This window comes from Alexandromys fortis, unplaced genomic scaffold (genome assembly GCF_014885135.2).
Source record: "Alexandromys fortis isolate MF-2015 unplaced genomic scaffold, M_Fortis_MF-2015_v1.1 scaffold_103, whole genome shotgun sequence".
Lineage (NCBI taxonomy): Eukaryota > Metazoa > Chordata > Mammalia > Rodentia > Cricetidae > Alexandromys > Alexandromys fortis.
In genome coordinates, this window is record NW_026067978.1 from 3,105,023 (window position 1) to 3,127,608 (window position 22,586).

General features: G+C 35.6%; 1 protein-coding gene across 2 annotated transcripts in view; it reads left to right on the forward strand.

Annotated features, from left to right (window-relative positions):
• The window catches only part of Fnip1 (folliculin interacting protein 1), a 92,731-nt gene that overhangs the window by 54,200 nt on the left and 15,945 nt on the right, over window positions 1-22,586 (forward strand). The window contains exons 6-13 of one of the 2 annotated variants that reach the window (XM_050157768.1): window positions 959-1,050; window positions 6,599-6,682; window positions 8,139-8,210; window positions 10,329-10,464; window positions 12,702-12,903; window positions 17,177-17,262; window positions 20,306-20,452; window positions 21,647-21,816. In XM_050157768.1, the coding sequence (XP_050013725.1) occupies window positions 959-1,050; window positions 6,599-6,682; window positions 8,139-8,210; window positions 10,329-10,464; window positions 12,702-12,903; window positions 17,177-17,262; window positions 20,306-20,452; window positions 21,647-21,816 (989 nt within the window). The remainder of the gene's footprint in view (window positions 1-958; window positions 1,051-6,598; window positions 6,683-8,138; window positions 8,211-10,328; window positions 10,465-12,701; window positions 12,904-17,176; window positions 17,263-20,305; window positions 20,453-21,646; window positions 21,817-22,586) is intronic. The other variant, XM_050157769.1, reaches the window with a different exon arrangement.

The following is a 22,586-nucleotide window of genomic DNA, read 5'->3' on the forward strand; positions in this document are numbered from 1 at the left end:
CTTTGAAAGACTTTTGTTTTGAGGGGTTTTATTAATAGAAGCTTCTACTATCTGTAGCTTATTTTTAACTTTTTTTAGGAAGAAAGGAAAAGGTAGGATTTTCAAAATATTGTGAGTACTTGAAAAAACGATGTTGCCAAAATGTCAACTTTTTAAATTTAATAATGAAGTAGAAATAAAAAAAATCACCGATTTTAATTCTTAAAATTTATGGAAAAGTTACTTCCTGCTGAAAGCATAGTAATTTTACTTTTGTTATTCTCAAAGAGAATGAAAGTAATACATAACACTTTTAATGTGTGATTATTTAATTGGTGTTCCTGCTGCTCTCTTTCCCTTCCTCATCTGAAATTGCTCCTTTGACCATTACCAATACCAGATGTTTAGAAAATATTTTTAGTCCAAAATATGAGGGAAACATTGTTTGTGATGTGTATCAGTGTCAACAATTTACTTTGGAAAGAACCAGATGATATTTTTTATTTTATTAGTTGTATAGTATGTTCTAGTTTCTTACTGCTGTCATTGTAGCATTAAAGCAGCCTTAAACAACATGGAAATGAAAAACAGGAACTGTCCTCCTGTGAAACTTTATTTTTAAAAGGTGCAGCATCTGGATGTGGACTTCAGGAAAAGCTTACTAACTGATGGTTTAAGTGATTGTATAATTATCATCGTAGTTTATACTTCTAGTACTAATAGTGATAGTTTTAACTTTAGAAGGGTTTTAATTTTCTTAGCAAAAAATATATAAAGAATATATTTAATAATAATATTTTCTTTTCACTAAATTTTATTCATATTTAGCCCACTATTTTCCTCCTTATTCTGAGTAGTCCCCTCTGCCTATAATATTTCAAGAAGTTTTGTACTTAAAATTTCATTGGGATGTGTGAAGTATTACTATCAAAAATATAAAATGTGTTTGGAATTCCTTTGCTTTTTCTTTCCTTTGTAGACTGCAAGACAGTCTTGAATTCATCAATCAGGACAGTAATACATTAAAGGCTGATAGCAGCACAGTTATTAATGGACTCCTTGGAAATATAGGTAGGTTTTTTTTAATTTTGATTTTATAAAGTTAAAAAATGTTAACAGTATAAAAGTATTTGAAGTCACTTCTTGATTATATAGATTTCTTGTATAACCAGAGAACTTCTGATGGTGTAAATGGGAAGGTTGTTAAATTTTACATATATAACCTTTATCTTATTTGGAAAATATTTTTCTTATATTTTAAGGTAATACTCCTATTGTATCTGAGAAAAGAACTTCTGCATGTTTAATTTGTCTTCATTGGTTTTGTTTTTAAATTTATTGTGTCTTTGGAAGGCTAAGTCATTGATATTGAAAGCCATTACCAGCTTTCTGAAATATTTTAGTGGGGAATAACTATCCCTCTCTTTTCTCTAACCTAAAAGTCATTTTAAAATGGTGCTCCTTTTTTATGAACTGTGGTTTATATGATCAGATAGTCAAATGATGATTCTTAAGACGCTGATTTTAAGGAATAATAAATTTAGTTAATTATGGTTCACAATGTATAGTACATTTTAAAATGTCATAGTATTTCTGCAATTTCTTGTCTGGAAAGCACAACTAAATTGCTGCTTGATCATATTTCTGATGCATAATATAAGAGAGTGGACAGTAACCCTTATTTAGTAAAAGCTTTTATTTAGATGGGTTTTATTTTTTTTTTCCCTCTTTTGAGACATGATTTCATTGTGTAGTTCCGGCTGCCCTGGCACTTACTATGTAGCCCATAGTAATTTTTATGTTTTAAATGTATGTTTATTCAATTGAGATGCTACTAAGCAGCTCCTGTGGATTAGTCTTAGTGTAAGGCTGATTTTATAATGTAGATCAGCTTATAGGAAAAGTTCTTCCAAACTCACTTGATTTTAACCACTGATTCTAGAGGAGTAAAACTACAGCAAAGAAATGTCTTCTTAAAAATAATTTAATTATTATAAAACTCTACGGGCTTATTGAAAATGATTTATTTTTGTGGGGCAGTGGTAGTACATATTCCTCACACTTGGGAGGCAGAGGCAGGTGAATCTCTGTAAGTTCGAGGCCAGCCTGTTTTATAGAGTGAGTTTCAGAGCAGCCAGGGTTACACAGAGAAACCCAGTATTGAAAAGCCAGAAAAGAAAAAAGAAAGAAAGAGACAAAAAGACAGAAAAAAAGAAAGTGATTTAATAGTAATAATGAATTGATATAAAAATAAATTTTTTATATGTGGAGACTAGATGTATTTGACCTTTCCGTTCAAATATAGAGGAGAATTTTTTTAAAATATTTATTTATTTATTACAAATACAATATTCTGTCTTGTGTGTATACCTGAAGGCCAGAAGAGGGCACCAGACCCCATTACAGACGGTTGTGAGCCACCATGTGGTTGCTGGGAAATGAACTCAGGACCTTTGGAAGAGCAGGCAATGCTCTTAACCTCTGAGCCATCTCTCCAGCCCTGTAGAGGAGAAATTTATTCCATTTAATCAAGCTACAGGCTTTAAATAATGCATGACTTGGGGCTGGAGAGATGACTCAGCGGTTAAGAGCACCGACTGCTCTTCCAGAGGACCTGGGTTCAATTCCCAGCACCCACATGGCAGCTCACAACTGTCTGAAAATGCAGTTCCACAAGATCTGACACCTTCACACCAATGCACATAAAATAAAATTAAATAAATCATTTTTTTTTTAAATAAATCATTTTAAAAAAAGAGTTGGAGGAGTAGCTAAGTGCCCTTGTTGCTTATTTAAAAAAAAATGCATGGCTTATATTTCCACACTGTTAACTGTGAATTAAAAATAGTTGAGTGTTGAAATAAGAGCGGCGGGGTTGCGTCCCCAGCACCCCGTCCGCCTGCTAGCTCATGCCCAAAATAACACACAAATTGTATTCTTTTAAACTCTGCTTGCCCATTATATCTAGCCTCTTCTCTAACTCTCGCACCTGGACTAGCCCATTTCTAATAATGTGTGTAAGCACCCCAAGGTGCGCTTACCAGGAAGATTCTAACCTATGTCCATCCTGGGTTGGAGCGTCATCGCATCTGCCTCAGAGCGCAGAGCTATCTTGTCTACCCGGGAGAGCTGAGCATGGCGTCTGTCGGGTCTGACCTCACCTCCTCTTCCTCCCAGCATTCTATTCTGTTTACTCCTCCCACCTATCTTTTAACCTATCAGGGCCAAGGAGTTTCTTTATTGCTTAACCAATGAAATCAACAGATTGATATATGACACTCCCACATCAGTTGAGAGCTATTTCTGGCTTTGTTTATGTTTCCACTTAACTAATCAAGTGGTTTTGTTGTTGTTGTTGTTGTTGTTGTTGTTGTTGTTGTTTTAAATTTTCGAGACAGGGTTTCTCCGTACCTTTTGGTTCTTGTCCTGGAACTAGCTCTTGTAGACCAGGCTGGCCTTCGAACTCACAGAGATCCCCCCTGCCTCTGCCTCCTGAGTGCTGGGATTAAAGGTGTGCGCCACCACTGCCCAGCTCAAGTGTTTTTTTTAATCATCCATAATATAACAAGCACTCTCGTAGACCCTGAAGAGGCAGTGGTAAGCTAACACAGTTTTTGCCTTGGTGGATTTGTAGTTAGTGAGCAATGTGATAAATAATACAACCATAGTATGCTTTAGTATATATAAGATTAAAATTATATGGTTGTGATTAAAATATAAACATGGATTTTATCTTGGAGAATTGTGGAAGATTTCCTTGAGAATAAGACACCTTTACTTGAAGAATTATTTATATAGTTAGGGAAGGAAGGTACCTAGGAAGAAGTAGTAGTATATCCTGGAGGGAAGGACACACCATCATAAAAGCATGCAAATAAGTTCAGGTGACTGGGCACATAGTAGAGGTAAAGGAAATGAAAAGAATTGAGGGTAGGAGTATGTGGGAGGGTTTGGAGGAAAGGAAGGGAAGAGGAAAATGCTGTAATTAAGATGTGGTCTCAAAAATAAAAAAAGAATGAAGGAGAAAAGAAAGAATTGAGCAAGAGAAGCTGGCAAAGGGCACTGTGAGCCACAGCAATAAATTCATGTTCATGTTCTATGCTGCCAGATACCAACGAGGATATGCTAGTTTTGTCATTTGTTTTTTAAAGCAAGTGCCATGACAGGATTAACTATGCAAAAATTTTATTACTTGAAATGACTATGTGAAAGAAAATGAGGGATGTGGGAAAGCCAAAGAACCATAGATCATGATGCATGTCTGACTCCAAGTAAAGGAAAAAAAAATACAAAAGATTAAGTACCAATACCCCAGCCTGAAATAGCTTTCTAAGGAGGAAAGGTTTGGCCAGACAAGGAGGAAGTTTTGAGTAAGATCTAGTTGTCAGAAATAGATCTGGAGTTTGTATCCTCTGTATACTGGCTGGGAGTTTGTTTTGGGTTAATAGAGCTGTGTACAAATTTTAGTGGATTTTAAAATACAATTGGAAATATTTTAGATACATTCTTGAGACTTCAACAGAAAGTTGTTTAGAATCCAACAACACCAGATCTGATTTATATGTACTAAAGAATGTCTGTAATGAGAATGGGTCTAGTTAAGCAGTTGGGATTAAAATATGTCAAGAAAATCTCACCTCCTGTAGATAGATAAGTTATAGGAAAATGGAAGACCTCACTGACTTCCTGATAGGGTCTTAGGGACCTCCATTTGTCCTTCAACTACATTTTAAAAGCTGAATAACTGTAGGAATAGATATATATTGAGGAAACATGATATTTGACTATATGTAGGTATTTATGGAAAAAATAAAGACATTGAGAGAATGAAATTAAAAATAAATCTGATAGTTGAGAGGTTTTTGAGGAAAGTGTTGGGTTGGGGCACTAACTGACTTAAAATAAACTTAAGAAGATAAGAAGGAACTTCTCAGAATACTTAAGTTACTACCATCATAAGATTTAAATGTTACCTATTACATTTAGGTAGGAAGCAGGCAAAGATAGGTAAGAATTTGAGTAACTTTGAAAGTGGTTTGAAAATAAAAGAACAATTTCAGTCTGGAAGCTCTGTGTGTGTTCTGCATCTATGCCTGTGTCAACAGTCACATGTAAAGAAATGTGGGTGAGGAAGGAGTTTAAAGATGTTAAATTTTGAAATAGCTAGAGAACATTGAAGAAAGAATTGACCATTGAGAAAATGGAAGGGTTGCTGCATTATAATTACAGAAATTTCTGTTGCAGAAAAAAATATAATATCAGCAATTTGAGAAACACAGATGCTATTTAAAGCAGAAAGCCACTTGTTCTAGGTATTCAACTCCTACATTACTTAGACCAGTGGTTCTCTACTTGTGGATCACAACTCCTGAGCGTTTGAATGACCCTTTCACCAGGGTTGCATAAGGCTATTGGAAAACACAGATATTTACATTACAGTTCATGACAGTAGCAAAATTACAGTTATGAAGTAGCAACAAAAATGATTTTATGGTTAGGGGTCACCACAACATGAGGAATTGTATTAAAGGGTCATTACATTAGGAAGTTTGAGAACCACTGACTTAGACTGTCATAACTGAATATAAGTAACAGATAACTCATTGCTTGTTTATAGAATTTAAGCCCCTCACCCACACTTCTTTTGGAGAGAGGATATCTTTTATGTAGCCCTGGCTGGCTTAGAACTCTCTATGTAGACCGGGCTGAATTCATAGCAATGTGCTTGCTGGGATTTAAGGTGTGTGGCCTTTATGCCCCCCCCCCCTTTTTTTTTTAATTTTATTTTTGGTTTTTTCGAGACAGGGTTTCTCTGTAGCTTTTGGTGCCTGTCCTGGAACTAACTCTTGTAGACCAGGCTGGCCTCGAACTCCCAGAGATCCGCCTGCCTCTGCCTCCCGAGTGCTGGGATTAAAGGCCTGCGCCACCACCGTCCGGCTTTTATGCCCTTTTTTAAGTATTCAGACTGCTATCATTTCTTTGTGGTTGTGTTTGGTACTTTTGGGAGTCTTGCCCTTATAGGCTGTACTGTGTCTCCTGTTTTCATAGTGGCTAACCATAGTTCTAAAACCATCAATTTCTTCTGTTACTTTGTAGCTTTTCACTGGGCTAGCAATTTTTGTGCTTATTTGTCAATAAAATTTCTTGATAGATTTGCTATGTTCTTGTGCTTAAGTACAGTAACATAGTCTTCTTAACCACATTTGCAGGAGAATATTGAAGTCTTAAAAACTGGCTTTTAAAAACAAGGTTTTTTTTGGCAAACATTAAATTATGTAGATACTGTTGCCTTTTTGAGTGGTTAAATATTTTATGTTAGGATTGAACACTTGAAATAGTTCTGCCTTTTGCAACAGAAGCTTATTTCTGTTGTTATAAATGGATTTATTCATAAATAGGCATGAACCTATTTTTTGACATAAACCATGACTAAAAGGTGAAGTATACTTATTTTAAATGAGGAATGTGACTTCTTGAATTGTTCTTGCTTTGGTTAAAAGTTCTTGTGCTTTACTCCTTGGTCTGCTCCTGTGTTGCCTTACTTCGCCTTATTTTCCTGACTCAATGTGGCTTCTCTAACAGGTCTCTTTCATGTGTATTTTACATTTTTGCCATATAGGTCTTTCACAGTTCTGCAGCCCCAGGCGGGCATTCTCTGAGCAGGGTCCGCTCCGCCTGATCAGGAGCGCCTCTTTCTTTGCAGGTTTGCCATGTGCTGTGTGGGTAGATTAGTTGTTGTGCCCTAGTGACTAGAATCTCTAGTTAAGCTGTGGAAACAAGAGAGTGTAGAGAATGAAGTTGGGAGGTTGTGTTTAAGAAAGCATTGCTTACAAAGTATGGGAACGTACTGTTTTCCACTTGGTATGTTCCTAAAGTTTTAACAAAATGTGTAATCGACAGGATTGATGTTTTTATGAAATTTCAGTTCATTTCTTTCTTCAGTATGCCATAATAATTTTAAACTTCAGACTCTTCAAGAAAAATTTAGTGTGTAGTTAGATTAGTAGTTATACTGTCCCCTTGAAAATGTTAATGTTAAGCTGTCTTGTTTCCATGGCTAAGTAGTTTTTGTATTGTAATTCACCAATTGTTGGAAATAATCCGATCTTTATAATTGTTGCAAAATTTCTGATCTACACTCTTCCCTAAGGACAACTTTTCTTGGAGCTAAGATTTAGATGAACAAGCACTGTTCTAACACTACATAAAAGGCATGTGAGCATAATTAGTCAGATCATTACATTGTTACAAAGTGTGTGCCTTGCTTATATATGCAGGAACACAGTAATGTTCCACTTTTTCACACATTGCATGCTCGTCTTGCATTATCATTTTCTAGTAGAAATTAGCAGTCTACAGATGTATTCATTGTTGTTTGTTATTTTCAATCTCCTCTACATAGGCCTGGCTGGCCTTGAATTTGAAATCTTCCTACCTAAATCTTCTGAGTGGTAGGATTACGGGTATTGTCACCACACCCTGCTATCCCATTTCTTGTTTTAATTAGAACTTATTTTACATGTAAATGGTAAATATGAGCAATACCTATTTGTCCTAGAAAATTATGTGACTGTAAAACAAGTTTTTAAAAATATATAAGCTATCCTGCCAGCACCTTATACTTACTTTTGTATTTTACTTCATTGTTTTTCCAATGCAATGGCCCACATCCAGGGCCTTATATGTGATCTAGGCCAGTGTTCTATCACTAGTTTACACCCTTGGCCCTCCTGCCTGTTTTTAAACAAAATTGGTGTCATACTATTTAAACAAATTTATCAAATGATTTATTACAGTGCTTTAAATTCTTCTTTATTATGTTTAAACATTGTTATGGATATAATCAGTAAACTAGAGTTGTCACTTAGCCTCAGTAACTTTTTCATTAATAGTATGAACATCTATCTATGCTTGGTTATGTTCTAAATGTATTAATTTTAGTCACTCCTGGATTCTATAGTTTTGCATCACATGGTAAATCTTCAGATGGATCTGAAAGCTTGTTCAACTGAATAATAGCTCCTAGTGTTGGGTTGGTGCCATGCTATTGAAAAAGGAATGCAATGAGATGAAGCATGATCTAGTTTGAGATTCAAAAGGAGCAACATCCACCTTAATAATAATATAGTTTATGACTGACCATTTGTCTTGATTTGTAGTTCACAGCAACCCAATGGACATGCCGGGAAGAGAACCGAATGAGGACAGAGACAGTGGCATAGCACGCTCCGGTAATGTCAGGTCTACAAACTAACCCTGCTTTTCTTTTTTTTTCTTTCTTTCTTTCTTTTTTTTTTTTTTTTGTGGTTCTTGTCAGCTGGCATTGATTTTATTTTTATCTCTGTCTATATTGTCTAATTCTGTGTCTAGTTTGTTCATATTGACATTTCACACAGGATTGTAGAAAAGGATAGGAAGAAGTCTCTTAAACTTGATATTTTAAATGTTGACTATAAAGTGTGTTTGGTGTGGTATGCCCTATCAAACATTTCCAACCTGTGACCTGGTGGCCACCTGTGGCCAAGGATAGCTACTGGTGTGGCCTAATACAAAAATCATAAATTTATTTAAAACAGTATTAGCTAGCTGGGTGGTGGTTGGTGCATGCCTTTAATCCCAGCACTTGGGAGGCAGACACAGGTGGATCTCTGTGAATTCGAGGCCAGCCTGGTGTACAAAGTTAAAATTCCAGGACATCCAGGGCTACACAGAGAAACCATGTCTCAAAATAGCAAAAACAAACAAACAAAAAATAAGTAGAAAAGCCCTATCAGCTTACATCTGCTTGCTGTTAAGTAGTATAGTGATAAAGCAGAAAAAAATCGTCTGTGCAATCAGTGATAGATTTGTGCTCAAAAAAATAAAAAAGAAAAGAAAGAAAGACACCTAGCTTACCCTGGGCAAGGGGCAATTACCAGGGATGTATAACAGAGGCAGGGCTTCTTGAATTGTGTCTTAAAAAATAAGGAGCAGGTAGCCAGGTAAAGGCATCTTCAGTTAAAACTGGAAGTATATGTTGGGGCTCCAAACCATTCATAAGAAGAGTCCTCATCTTAGACTTGCAATCTATTTATAAGACATTGTAAATTTGATTCCTGTACTTTATGGTAGGCCTTGTCTTGTTGTTTACTTACCTTTACTTTATTGTGATTCAGTTTGAGTATAAACTGCAATCTTTACTTTATCCTGGGTTTTGATCTTTAGGAACTTTCAAAGATAAAAAGTTCAGATGCATGAGTTCTATTCTCAAAAACTGATTCAGTACAAAATATTTGAAAAACAAGATAAAAAGCTCAGCTGATTTTGATGGTCAGTTGGATCTAAAAACGCTATTCTGATAGGAAGTGCCTAAATCTTTATACCCTCATCATTCTTTTCTAATTGAATTGTATTTGTTGTTGAGAATATAAAGTCTGTTTCTTTTAGTACTTACCCATTGTTTCTATTTGTTCTAGGTTTTAGTCTTCTCTTGTATCAGGAATTTTTTTTCTGAAAAAATTAAAAATTTACATAAAAGTGTCTAGAGAGATGGTTCAGTGGTTAAGAGTGCATACTGCTCTTCTTGCAAAGGACCCAAGTTTGGTTCCCAGCACCCTTGTCAGGTGGCTCACAACTTTCTGGAACTGCAGATTTGATCCTCTAGTCTTCTCTGACACCTTCATTCTTATGTGTATACGCTGACACAGACAGACACACACATATACATAATTTAAAGTAATAAACATAGCACTTTAAAGCAAGAAAATATTAAAATTTTCAGATAAAATTGTATTTATTTTTCATGTACAACAAGATGCCTTGAGGCATTTATATACTGTACAAATTGAGTCTACTGTTATGTGTCTGCCATCTTAGCTGCTCCAGAGAGTCATGTGTAGTTTCTGCTGTTTTTTGACTCTTAAGACTTATTAAAAAGTGTTAGACTTGAAAATTCTGTGCAGGAGTAATTCATGAGTCATTCAAATCCATTTGAATGACTTAATTTTAATTGTTCTTTCTTCTTAAAACCCATCTGCAATGAGTTCTAATGACATCAGGTTTCCTTTACAAATGATGAGGGTTCATCCAAGTTAGTGGACATTTTGAGTGACTTAAGAAGTGATAGCTTGTTACAGTAGCATTTTTTTTCTGGGTTGTACAGTGCCAAAAATGATTGTCTCTTGTAAATATAGTTTAAATGAATGGCTTTTCTCCTTTGAGGCTTTACTCCAAGTACTTGTTAAATGGAAAGTTTAGAAAAACTGATGAAATAAAAGATTTGGTTTACTCTGTTCTTCAATCTGTTAAAAAGAAACTTGTCACCATGTTTAGTCATTGACTAATAATTGCACGTTCTTCTAACTTAACAGCATCTTTGAGCAGCTTGCTCATCACCCCATTCCCCTCCCCAAATTCTTCACTTACCCGAAGTTGTGCTAGCAGCTACCAGAGACGCTGGCGACGTAGCCAAACAACAAGTTTGGAAAATGGGGTATTTCCTAGATGGTAAGTTGGAATTGACCAAGGTTGACTAATTCCTTAAGTATGCATTTAAGTAAGGTTTTTAGAGCTTGTGACTTGTATTTTATGTATTTGAAGATGTAACTGAAAACTTTTAAAGGTTTATCACATTTTTTAATTGTGATAAGAAAGACAAAACTAACTTTAATCATTTTTACCATACTGTTTAGTGATACTAAGTACCAGCATATTATCACTACTGTTTAAGTCCTGAACTTTTTCATCTTCCCAAACTAAAACTCTGTACCCTTTATTTGCCCTTTGTTCTACTTTTAAATTTTTGTAGTTTAAAAGTCTTAGTTTTGGGTTTATCTGTATGTCTATGAGAATGCATGCCACTTTTGTATATGTACCCATGAAAGCCAGAAGAGAGCATTGGGTCACCTATGGATAGAGTAACGGGTAGTTTTGAACTGCCCAACATAGATGCTGGGAACTGAACTTGGGTCATTTGGAAGAACATTAAGTGATCTTAATGGCTGAGCCATCTCTCCAGCACTGCTGTTCTTTTATCTCCATAAACTTGATAGCTGTAAGTACCTTGTACAAGTGGAGTCATGCAATGCTTACCCTTTTCTGTCTGGCTTATTTTGTTTAGTATGTCTTCAAAGTTCATCCATGTTGTAGCAAGAAGCATATATAAGAAATTCATATTTATTGCTAAATAACACTATAGTAGTGCTAAATAATGCACTATAGATACATTTGAGGGACTGGAGGAATAGCACTGTCAGTAAAGTGCTTGCTGTGTAAGCATGAGAACTTGAGGTCAGATCTCCAGCACATTTTCCATGTAAAAATCCAGGTGCACCTGTTATCCCAGCACTGGGAAAGCAAAGACAAAAGGATTCTTCAAGTTTATTGGCCGTATAGTCTAGCTGAATTGATGAGATCCAGATTCAGTGAGAGTCCTCATCTCAAAAAATAAGATTCAAAATGATTAAGAAGGTACCCAGTGTCAACCTCTGACCTCTATGTACCTATATACATGCAAGCACTTGTGTGCCTATGCACCTGTGCACACATACATATATATGCAAAAGAAGTGCATTTTCTTTATCCATTCACCTGTTCATGAATACATAGATTGTTTCTACTTTTTAGCTGCTGTGAATAGCTGCTATGAATATGGTTATATAAAAGTTTCAGTCCATGCCTTCTGTCTGTTGCGTATGTGTCCAGAAGTGGGTTTACTGAGTCATATGGTCATTCTATTTTTAATTTTTGAGGAACTGCCATATAGTGACTGTATGATTAAACATTTGCAATGTAAAACAATTCTGATATCTTTGTATGCTCACCATCATGTTCTTCATGGGTTTTGTTTTGTTTTGTTTTGGTCCTGTGTAAGGAAACTCACAACCTCTTACATATGAGGCACACATTGTACCACTAAGCTACACTCTCAGTACCACCCCTTAATAATTGCCATCCTAATGAATCTAAAATAATTTACAAGTACTTTTTGGTCATTTTTACATCATCTTTAGAGTAGTATATATTCAACTCTTTGCTCCTAGCATATTTGTTTTTGTTGTTGTTGTTGCTGCTGAGTTAGACTTCTTTGATATTAATTCCTTACCAGGTACCTGACTTGCACATGTTTCTTACCATAGTGTGGATTGCTGTGCCATCTGTTGATGATGATGTCCTTTGATACAAATTTTTTATTTTTATAACATCAATTCTATGCTGTTGTTGCCTGTGACTTTTCTGGTGTAGCAAAGAAACCAGCACCAAATTTAGTATTTTGAAGTCCTTTGTTTTCTTCCAAGACTTCTACATTTAGTGCTTTCATTCTTGCAGCACGTATTTTGTTGTTTTAATTTCTTATGGCTCTGTTGCGGCAACTTGCTTATCCTCAAGATTTTTTTTTCCTGTGTTAAAGTACAGCTGTAGATATAGAAACTTCATGTTTCCTCATTTACTTTACTCTTATCTTAAAATTCAGACATTTTTAGCTTGTTTTTGAATTGGGATTATTTGCTTCTTAAAAACTTCTCGTAAAAGACAAGATTCCTAACCATTCCCAATTTGACTCTGATAAACTTTCTTTGAAAACAATGAACAGATAGTTGGATTTCTTGAAGAGGTAACAATTGTTATACCATTGTAAATTTACATTTAATTTGATGAAACAGCAGAACTGCTTTTGCTCACCTACATTGAATTATTAGGGAGATAAACTATTGGTGTTTTAAACAAAAACATTTATTTTTAAGGTCTATAGAAGAAAGCTTTAATCTGTCAGATGAAAGTTGTGGCCCTAACCCGGGAATTGTGAGGAAAAAGAAGATTGCAATTGGGGTAATCTTTTCATTGTCCAAAGATGAAGATGAAAATAACAAATTCAATGAATTCTTTTTTTCACATTTTCCTCTCTTTGAAAGCCACATGAACAAATTAAAGAGTGCAATAGAACAGGTAAGTGTAGTCCTTTGTACCTTATTTTTATTTTTTACTTTGCATTTTATTCTTTTTATTAAGAGTTATGTTTATTCAATTGGCAAACTTTTGACAGCTGTTTTGAAGCCTTACAGCCTATTCCAGGAACTGCTAGCAAACTCAGTGTTGTTAAAGAAATTTACTATATTAGACAAAGGTCTAAGACAGCTTATTCATTCAGGAACTAAAAGACAATTATAGTAACTGAAAAAAAAGTGTATGGGCAGTCCTGAGCTCATAAAGTAGCAGGTGAATAAATGGATATATGTTTTGAGGTGCTGGTAAGTGCTTTGAAGTAAAATAGTGCAGCATTTTTTTATGTTCCTTTCTCTATTTTTCTGTGATTTTAGAGTTAAGTGAAAGGTTATCAGTGTACAGAAGGTAGTTGAAGGCGTGGAACTGATTTATTAGGAAGAGGGGAGAACACCTAGAATTGAGTCATCAGATACTTTAAATTTCTGAAAACAGAGGAAGGCATAGGGGAAATAGAAAAGGACTGGCCTGAATGTCTAGCCAGGAGAAAAGTATTTTGGGGGGAAGCCATTGGGACAGTGTTTTAGGAGGAATGAATTGTTTATATCAAGTGCTTCTGATAACTAAAGGAAACAAATGCTTAACCTTAGAAAATTGGAAAATACAGGATAAAAACCTAAAGGTAGCTAAAAAAAAAATTAACGAATGAAGGTTTTGTTTTGTTTTTAACAGAGGAAAAACAAATATGACTTTCTGATGTGAAGTCTTCATTTGGACTTATATTAAAAGTTCTCTTTGTCAGGGGTTTATATGTAAACCTTTGGAAATAAGATATAAAGGAGAAGCCAAACAATTTGATGTCTTCTCTGCCCAAGGGGATTTTTTTGGCAGTTGGCAGGAAATCTTCCTAGGCCTGGCTGCTTGTATTCATATTGTATTCCAACTTGATAGAGATTATTCTTGGTTAATATTTTTAAAATTTTCAGACCAATAACAAAAATAATCATTGTAATATTCATGTGGAAAATTTATATTCCAAAATTGATCTTATTTTGACTATAAATTATTTTAGATATATTTAATAATTTTTCTCATTTTAAGTAATTTTTCTCATTTTAAGTAATTTTCCTTTTAGGACATTTGTAATTTTTCACAGATAATGTTACTTTATAGTTAAAAGTTTTGGTGAATTTTCCAGATTATTTCTTGACAAAGATTCCCCAAAGATGTGTTAACTGATCATTAGCTATGACTGAAGTTCTTAATCCCTGCCACAGCATTTGGAAAGAATATGAGGAGGAGGAGTGAATAGTCTGAGCTTAGTTACGAAGAACCCGGAGTACTTGACTAGGGAGTTTTGACATTCTTTTTAAGGCTCTTTTGAGGGTTTGCTTTAGACACATTAATTGGGTAATATATTTAAAAGAGATTTAAAAGGGGGCAAACAAGCTGGGAGGTGTTGGTGCATGTCTTTAATCCCAGCACTTGGGAGGCAGAGGCAGGTGAGTTCTAGGACATCTAGGGCTACACAGAGAAACCCTGTGTCAAAGGGGGAGGGGACAAGGAAACCATTTAGAATGTACCTCAAGAATTCAGTAGTTAACTAAGAATTTTCTGCCTCTAGGGAAGAGACAAGTTTGTTTACATTAAATCAATTAAAAACAAGTGGGTAATTTTGCTGCACAAATGAGTAAATGCTTTTTAAATTTTTCAAGTTATATATATGTTGACTGCTCTCTTTTTGTGTAGCTTTTTATCATCAAAGTTGGTAAATTTGCAGTTCTTGTACCTGAAGCATTTTGAGTGACTTTGAAATCTTTTATAGTGGTTGTAATTTGGGGTTAGGCCTTTCAGTTTGATTTGGTTTGTTTGAGATGGGTCTCACTCTGCAGCTCAGGCTGGTTTGGTGCTCAGTCCTGACTTTTCTCTCAGGTTCAGGGTTGCAGTATACATTGCCTACTTAGAAAAGAATTTTACACTGTGTATAAAATTTAGACAGTGTAAGAACTCATTAAAGATTACTTTAAATGTTTTCATGTTTTAATGACCTTTCTACAATCTGGAGTATTAGTTATAGAGTGATGAAACTGAATGGTTACATTTATGTAAGTATGTGACTTAATACGAAAATTATAAAATAAGTAATAGAGCTTAAAGTCATTTCTTCTAGAACCAGCTTGCAAAATATTTCCATTATTTATTGATTTTTGTTTCTAAGCACCATGGTAATTATTTTGAAGTCTATACTAGTTTTTGAGATCTGTGATGTAGTTTTAAAACGTTGTCAGCAAGATTTAGCGACACTAAATTCTGCTAAAGGAACATTCATGCTGTCAGTTGCAAGTTTCTTTTCTTTTTTCTTTTTAAGATAGGATTCCTTGGCTGTTCTGGAACTTTTGTTTTACAGACTAGAATGGCCTCAAATTTGTAGAGACTCGTCTGCCTCTGCTTCCTGAGTGCTGAGTTAAAGGCGTGTGCTGCCATTGTCCTGCAAGTTTCTTTTTATCATTAATTAATTGAGTGATTAATTTTACACGTTGACCACAGTTTCCCCTCCCTCCTATCCTCCAGTTCCCTTCCCCTTTCACCCTTCTACACCTTCCCCTCCCCCACCATCACTCTTCTTCCATCTCCATTCAAAAGGTGTAAAGCCTCCCCTGGGAGTCAACAGAGCATGGCATATCAAGTAGAGGCAGAACCAAGCTCCTCCCCTTGCATCAGTGCTGGGCAAGGCATCCCACCATAGGGAAGTTGCAAGTTTCTTAACACTAAATAAAGCAGTGAGTTTTACTTTCCACCTATGAGGCTTGATCTCTGTCTTCAGCTTAGAATAATGGAATTTTAAATATGTGGAGTTTTGTTTAATCAATTTGTAGTTACATGAAGAATACAGAATTAAATTCTCATTGAAAAAGTTAACCTTTTCTCTTTTAACCTCTACTATCTGAAGCTAAACCACTATCTTTCTACCTCAGTTTACACTGCATGTGCTATTAAAAAAACAAGTGACTGGACGAGGTGGCTTAAGTGAACTCTGTGAGTTCAAGGTCACCTGGTCTATTACACAAAGAAACTCTGTCAGAGGGGAGGGGGGAGACAGAGAGAGAGGAGAGACAGAGAGAGAGAGAGAGAGAGACAGACAGACATAAAGGAGAGGCAGAGAGAGAGAATAGGAAAGAAAACAAGTACCTGGCCAAGGTTGTAGTATTTCAGTTATAGAGCCTGCCTAGCTGTCCAGTTTGTTCCTCAGTGCTGATTGGGATGGAAACACAGAGGGGAATAAGCAAATACTGTGTTCTGACTTGAGAGATCCTTTAGTTGAATGGTATTTCAGGTTTTTCATAAGGTATTAAGAATGTTTCTTGTGACATACTATGATCTGTTAGTGAGTTCCTGTGTGTTTTGTTTAGAGAAAATGTAGCTGGTTGTGGTAATGCATGCCTGTAATCCTAGCAGTGGGGAGACTGGGACAGGAGGATTACCAAAAGTTTGAGACCACTCTGGGGTACATAGTTCAGGGTAGCCTAGGTTACAGAATGAGACTGTGTCTCAAAAAACCAAAGTTTTTGTTGATATAGCTGGAAAAACTGTAAACATTAAGTTCTTTGTGTGTTGATGTTTTGCAGCTTGTTACCACAGAGACATTTTAACAGTTGAAATTTTTAAATTTTGCCGGGCGGTGGTGGCGCACGCCTTTAATCCCAGCAGAGGCAGGCGGATCCCTGTAAGTTCGAGGCCAGCCTGGTCTACAAGAGCTAGTTCCAGGACAGGAACCAAAAAGCTACAGAGAAACCCTGTCTTGAAAATAAAAAAAAAAAAAAAAACTAACAAATTCAGAAACGGAAAAAGGGGACATAACAGCAGACGTGGAAGAAATCCAGAAAATCATCAAGTCATACTTTGAAAACCTGTACTTCACAAAATTGGAAAACTTAAAGAAAATGGACAACTTTCTGAATAAATATCATTTACCAGAATTAAATCAAGACCAGATAGACAAATTAAATAGACCTATAACCGCAAAGAAATAAAAACAGTCATCAAAAGTCTCCNGTCTACAAGAGCTAGTTCCAGGACAGGAACCAAAAAGCTACAGAGAAACCCTGTCTTGAAAATAAAAAAAAAAAAAAAATTTTAAATTTTGTAACATTCATTAATGACCAAACTAATAGTAAGTAGAGAAAGCCTCTGTAGATAAGGTGTATTAAGGTTCTGTCTTTCCTCCAGTGTTGTGACTATAATTAGTGTAAGAATTAATTGTGTAATGATTGTTTTCAAGGCTATGAAAATGAGCCGGAGATCAGCTGATGCCAGCCAGAGAAGTTTGGCATACAATCGCATAGTTGATGCCCTAACTGAATTCAGGTACTTTATTCCTCACTTTGCTACAATACAGAGCTGTTTTATAGTATATGTAAATTAATTTATTTATATAAAAAGATAGTTTAACTTGTTTAAATAAGACTTAGTTTTTTAAATTTTTTTTTTGTTGTTGTCATTGTGTTTTGTGTTTGTTCTTTGTTTTTCAGAAAGGGTCTTACTGTGTTGCCAAGGCTAACTTGGCACTTGTGATCCTCTTGCCTTAATCTCCAGAATTCTGGAAATGCAACTCTTTAAATTTCTCTTGTCTCATGACTATATGAGAGTGTCATCAGTAAGGCAGTTATGTTATTAAATTATGTTTGGGAGTTGTTGGGGTATACTTTTAATATTATACCATTTGAGAAACAGATATGAGAAGAACTTCTTGTTTGAGCAGATGTATGGTTTATTTTCTCAGGATAGGTATAGGGATAGCTTTTTCAAGTGAAACCTTTCTAGCCTTGTTAAGACATGCATATTTTTAGGCTTAGTAAAGTCACTATAAGAATGAGTTCATCAGGACTGGAGAGATGGCTCATCCGTTAAGAGCACTGGCTGCTCTTCCAGAGAACCTGGGTTCAATTCCTAGCACCCACATGTCAGCTTACAACTGTCTGTAACTAGTTCCAGGGGATCTGATACCTTCATACCAATGCACATGAAATAAATTTAAATACATTTTTAAAAAAGGAGTTCATCATAACTAAATTTTAACATGTGTATCTGGGAGCATCTTAGGATGTGTGGCTCTGAAGAGACATCATGACCACGGCCACTCTTATAAAGTAAAACATTTAATTGGCAGCTTACAGTGTCAGAGGTTTAGTCTGAGAGCATGGCTGTATACATGCAGACATGGTGCGGCAACAGGAAATGAACTGAGATGCTGGGTATAGCTTGAGCATATATAAGACCTCAAGACCTACCTTCACAGTGACATACTTCCTTCAACAAGACCACATCTACTCCAAGAAAACCACACCTCCTAATAGTGCCACTTCCTTTTGGGGGCCATTTTCTTACAAATCACCACAGGAGTCTTGAGAGATGATGGATGACTCATCAGTTAAGCACACATACTGCTCTTTCAGGAGGACCCATGTTTGGTTCTCAGCACACACACGGTAGCTCACAACCATCTATACCTCCAGTTCCAAGGAATATGATGCCCTCTTTTGGCCTCAGCAGATACCAGGCACACATGTGGTACAAGTACATCCAGTCAGCAAGCACTCATTCATATGAAATGTAAATTAAAACTTTATTTTTATTAGTAATTTGTTATATTAATTTTTATAGAATTCTTAATCTATAAAATTCTTGTTACAAAAGTTTTAGTTTTACCTTATTTAAAATACTTTTAACTTCTCATTGTTGTTTGGGGATTTTTGAGACAGAATGGTCTGGGACTTACTTCCTAGGTCAGGCTGACCCCATACTAAGCTAAAGCAGTATTTTTGCCTCTGCCTGGCAAGGGCCAAAATTCCATATATGTGTTACCATGCTCAACAAAATGTCTTTAGTTCTTAATTATTTTTACGTTCTCTGCAGTGATGATTTTTTTATGTTCTCCCAAGAACTTTCCAAAGTGGCATGTCTGCTATTTTGTGTATTGTGCATTGTCTTCATATTTGTTAGTACATTGTGTTAATATTGGTTAAATAGTTAATGACCTTGTGTGTGGGCTAGTGAGATAACTCAGCAGGTAAAAACTCATGCTGTTTAAGCCTAATGACCTGAGTTTGAGCACTTGAACCTACATGATAAGACCAGATGTACCTCTACTGCAAGATAGAAGCTAGAGAAAGGGTGATTGACTGTAAGGTAATGAACCAGCTAGCTTGGATTATGCAACATAGTAAAAACAAGAGAGACCCTGTGTCACCAGGGTGGAAATCCAGAACTGACTCTCAGAAGTTGTCTTCTGACCTCCATACATCTCTGTCTCTTCCCTCTTCCTCTTTTTCTTTTTCAATAATGATAAAGTTTTTGCTAAATGACAAGCTGTATGGGCAAAAGAATTATTTTCCCTTTTAGATTCTAAGTGCTAAAGAAATTTACTGAGAAAGGTAATAGAATTTTTGGAGAGTTTAAAGAACTTTTTAGGGCAGTGCTACTGAATACAGTTTGTGCCCAGTCACTTGAGTCTATTTAATGCAACCCATTTCAGTTCCCCAGTCTTGGAATTCATGTTCCAACTGTGTTACTGCATAGACATTGCTTATGTTGTGCATTTCTATCAGGACTGGAAGATGTGCTTGAGAATGCTCATGTAGAGGATGGAAGGGAGGACATGGTGGTTCTGTTTTCAAATTTACTTGTTTCTAAAGCTTCTAAAACTCAGCTTTTACAGAGCTGGTTAGTATAGTAAATATACATACAGATTTGGTTGCTTACATAAAAGGAAAAGAATTGACAAATATGCTTTGAAGGCTTTATGATAGAGTATGTCACAGGACAGCTAGGAGCACACTATAGTGATTGTGCAGTAGTCTTTCCTGGCGTTGATCTAAGGAAAAACTGCAGAAAGTAGAGAGACATAAAATAAAACCGTATGTGTTTGCTGTTCTCATCCTCCTGAAGCTTACTAGTTGCTAGCCTGGTAACCCATAGTAGTGTGTTTAGGTAGATGGTTAGCAGTTTTCTTTTGTATGTGCTGATAATTTGCAGTTGATTAAGTAGAATGTATAATTTAGAACTGTAGGGTATGTAAAGGGCTCTAGAGAGTACCTAGAACTCTCCTTTGGTCTTACAGATGGAAGAAACTGATGACCAAAGTAGGAAACTAATGTGCTATAAGGGCAGTATTAGTGCGGGAAGTGCCAGCACCAGGGTCTGAGCCAGCATATTTCACCTTTACCTACAAAATATACTTCCCATGCTAATAGCTGATGGCAAAGAAGGAAAAGTGAGGCTCATTGACATTTCTTTTTTCTTTCCTCAGAAGCTCTAATAGTCTAGGTGTGAATAGTCAGCTGGCAGTAAGCCTTTAAGAGTATGTTATTTGGAGAACCATAAATTTTACAATGTGTCTTCTTCTTTTTAGAACAACAATTTGTAATCTTTACACAATGCCAAGAATTGGAGAACCTGTATGGCTTACAATGATGTCAGGGACTCCTGAAAAAAACCAGCTTTGCCATCGTTTCATGAAGGAATTCACTTTTCTAATGGAAAATGCCTCCAAAAATCAGTATGGCTTGCTTTATTTATTTAGTTACATATGTTATTTTGCTATTACTATATATCTACTTTGAAAGCAAATTTAATTATGAAATTTGGATAACTCTTTGTGTTTATAATTATTTCTTAAAAAATGTTTATGTATTTTACCTGTATGTATGTTTTTGTGAGGGTGTTGGATCCTGGAGTTACATACAGTTGTGAGCTGCCATGTGGGTGTTGGGAATTAAACCGGGTTCTCCGGAAGAGCAGCCAGTAGTGCTCCTAGCTGCTGAGCCATCTCTCCAACCTCTACAATTATTTCTTATTAATAGTCAAACTATTCTAAGATGATTCAGTGATGGAATATGGAAGAGCATCACAACACTCTATGAACATATGTAATAAAAATTATCTTTATGCTTAATTAAAATTCAATCCCCTGAGGATTGTAAACTTTTTTTTTGTGTGTGTGAATTGTATTCATTCATGATAGTTTTGTTTCATAAAAGTTTTTAAAATGTAAGGAAATATTCAAGCTACAGAGAAATCCTGTCTTAAAAAAATCTCAAAAAATATGTAAGGAAATACTCAGATTCCAGTGTTAGAATTTTATTTTCTTCAGAGTGACAAGGAAACTTCCCTCAAGCACTGATGGAAAGTAGAGAGCAGCTGTATGCAGTGAGCAGCAGGCTCGCTGAGTCAGAGTGCTCGAAGACTTGCTGCTGGATGTTCAGTAGGCTATTTTATCCGAGTTTTCTTCTTACTATTCATCAAGCCCTTTAGGCTCCACATGGTGATTCAGATGTTTTAATCCTCTTTAATGATAAAGGTTACTTACTATTTTTTCCTACTCAGTAAATTACTGATCTGGAAATTTGAAAATTAGGGAACTGTTCATTAATTCCTTAGTGAACTAGGCAGATTAAATACTGAAAAGGAGTCATAGTTTAAGTAAAAGGCTTTTATTTGTTTTGTAATTGTAATCTGAAAATTTTCCTTGTTAATGTTTTAATATTAAATGTTAAATTGCTCTTCAAGGAAACATTTATGAACTCCCCCACCCCAATCCTAGTGGGTATACTTGTCTTTCTTCTTCCCTCTTTTTTATAAATGACATTCAGTCACTTTAGAATACGCACCCTCATTGTTATACAAAGCATTTTATTTATTTAAAATTTCATGAGTGTGTATTGGAATATAATAGGATACATTTTGTTTTCAGATTCTTGCCAGCTCTCATTACTGCAGTTTTGACCAATCATCTTGCTTGGGTTCCAACAGTCATGCCAAATGGACAGCCACCTATAAAAATATTTTTAGAAAAACATTCCTCTCAGAGCGTGGGCATGTTGGCAAAAACTCATCCATATAACCCTCTTTGGGCACAACTTGGTATGTAGTCTGAACATTGTCTATTGTGTATAAACTTAAGACTTACTTTTAAGCAAAAACTAACTAAATATAGTGTTTTCTTTTTATCAGTTTTATTCTAAAGAGTCTCTCTGATACTTCCCCTTTCATGTCTGCTAAATTGTCCTGTTGTCTTATACCTGCACCCATTCCTTACAGCTGAAGAACTGTGGGTAGAATGAAAGGTGCACACTAATTGCTATTTAGCTATTATTAACTATGAGTATATGAAGTCAATTCAAATTCTGTTGCTACTTTTTGAGTGCATAGTTGCATTTAAGGCTCTGTGAAAAGAACATAAAGGAATGTAAAGATAGATGAATAGTTTTCTCATAGTCTCAAGAGGTTAACAGTCAAATACCATAAGCAGCATGTATTTTCACAGTAATGGTAATAAATATAAGTGAAAGGTGAGTGGTAGTTTAGGAAGGGGAGTTTGATCTTTGCACAGTTGAGAAACATTGTACTGGAAGAGATAAAGACTGAGTACAGTGTACAGTTAGGGACTCTGAACATCAAAGTATAAAACTATTGTTACTGGAGCTTAAGTGAGGGCTTTTAGAGAACAACCGTACAAAGGGTAATGTTAAGAAGATGAAGCTAGGAGACTCAGGTGGGAGCTGCCATGACAGACTCAAAGATCAAAGCAGTTTCAGTTCTTGGGATATTTAGTGAAAATTTGGAGGATTATTTTGGAATGGTGATTTTGTGATATTTGAGCTAGTTTATTAGTGAGAAGAGAACATTTACTA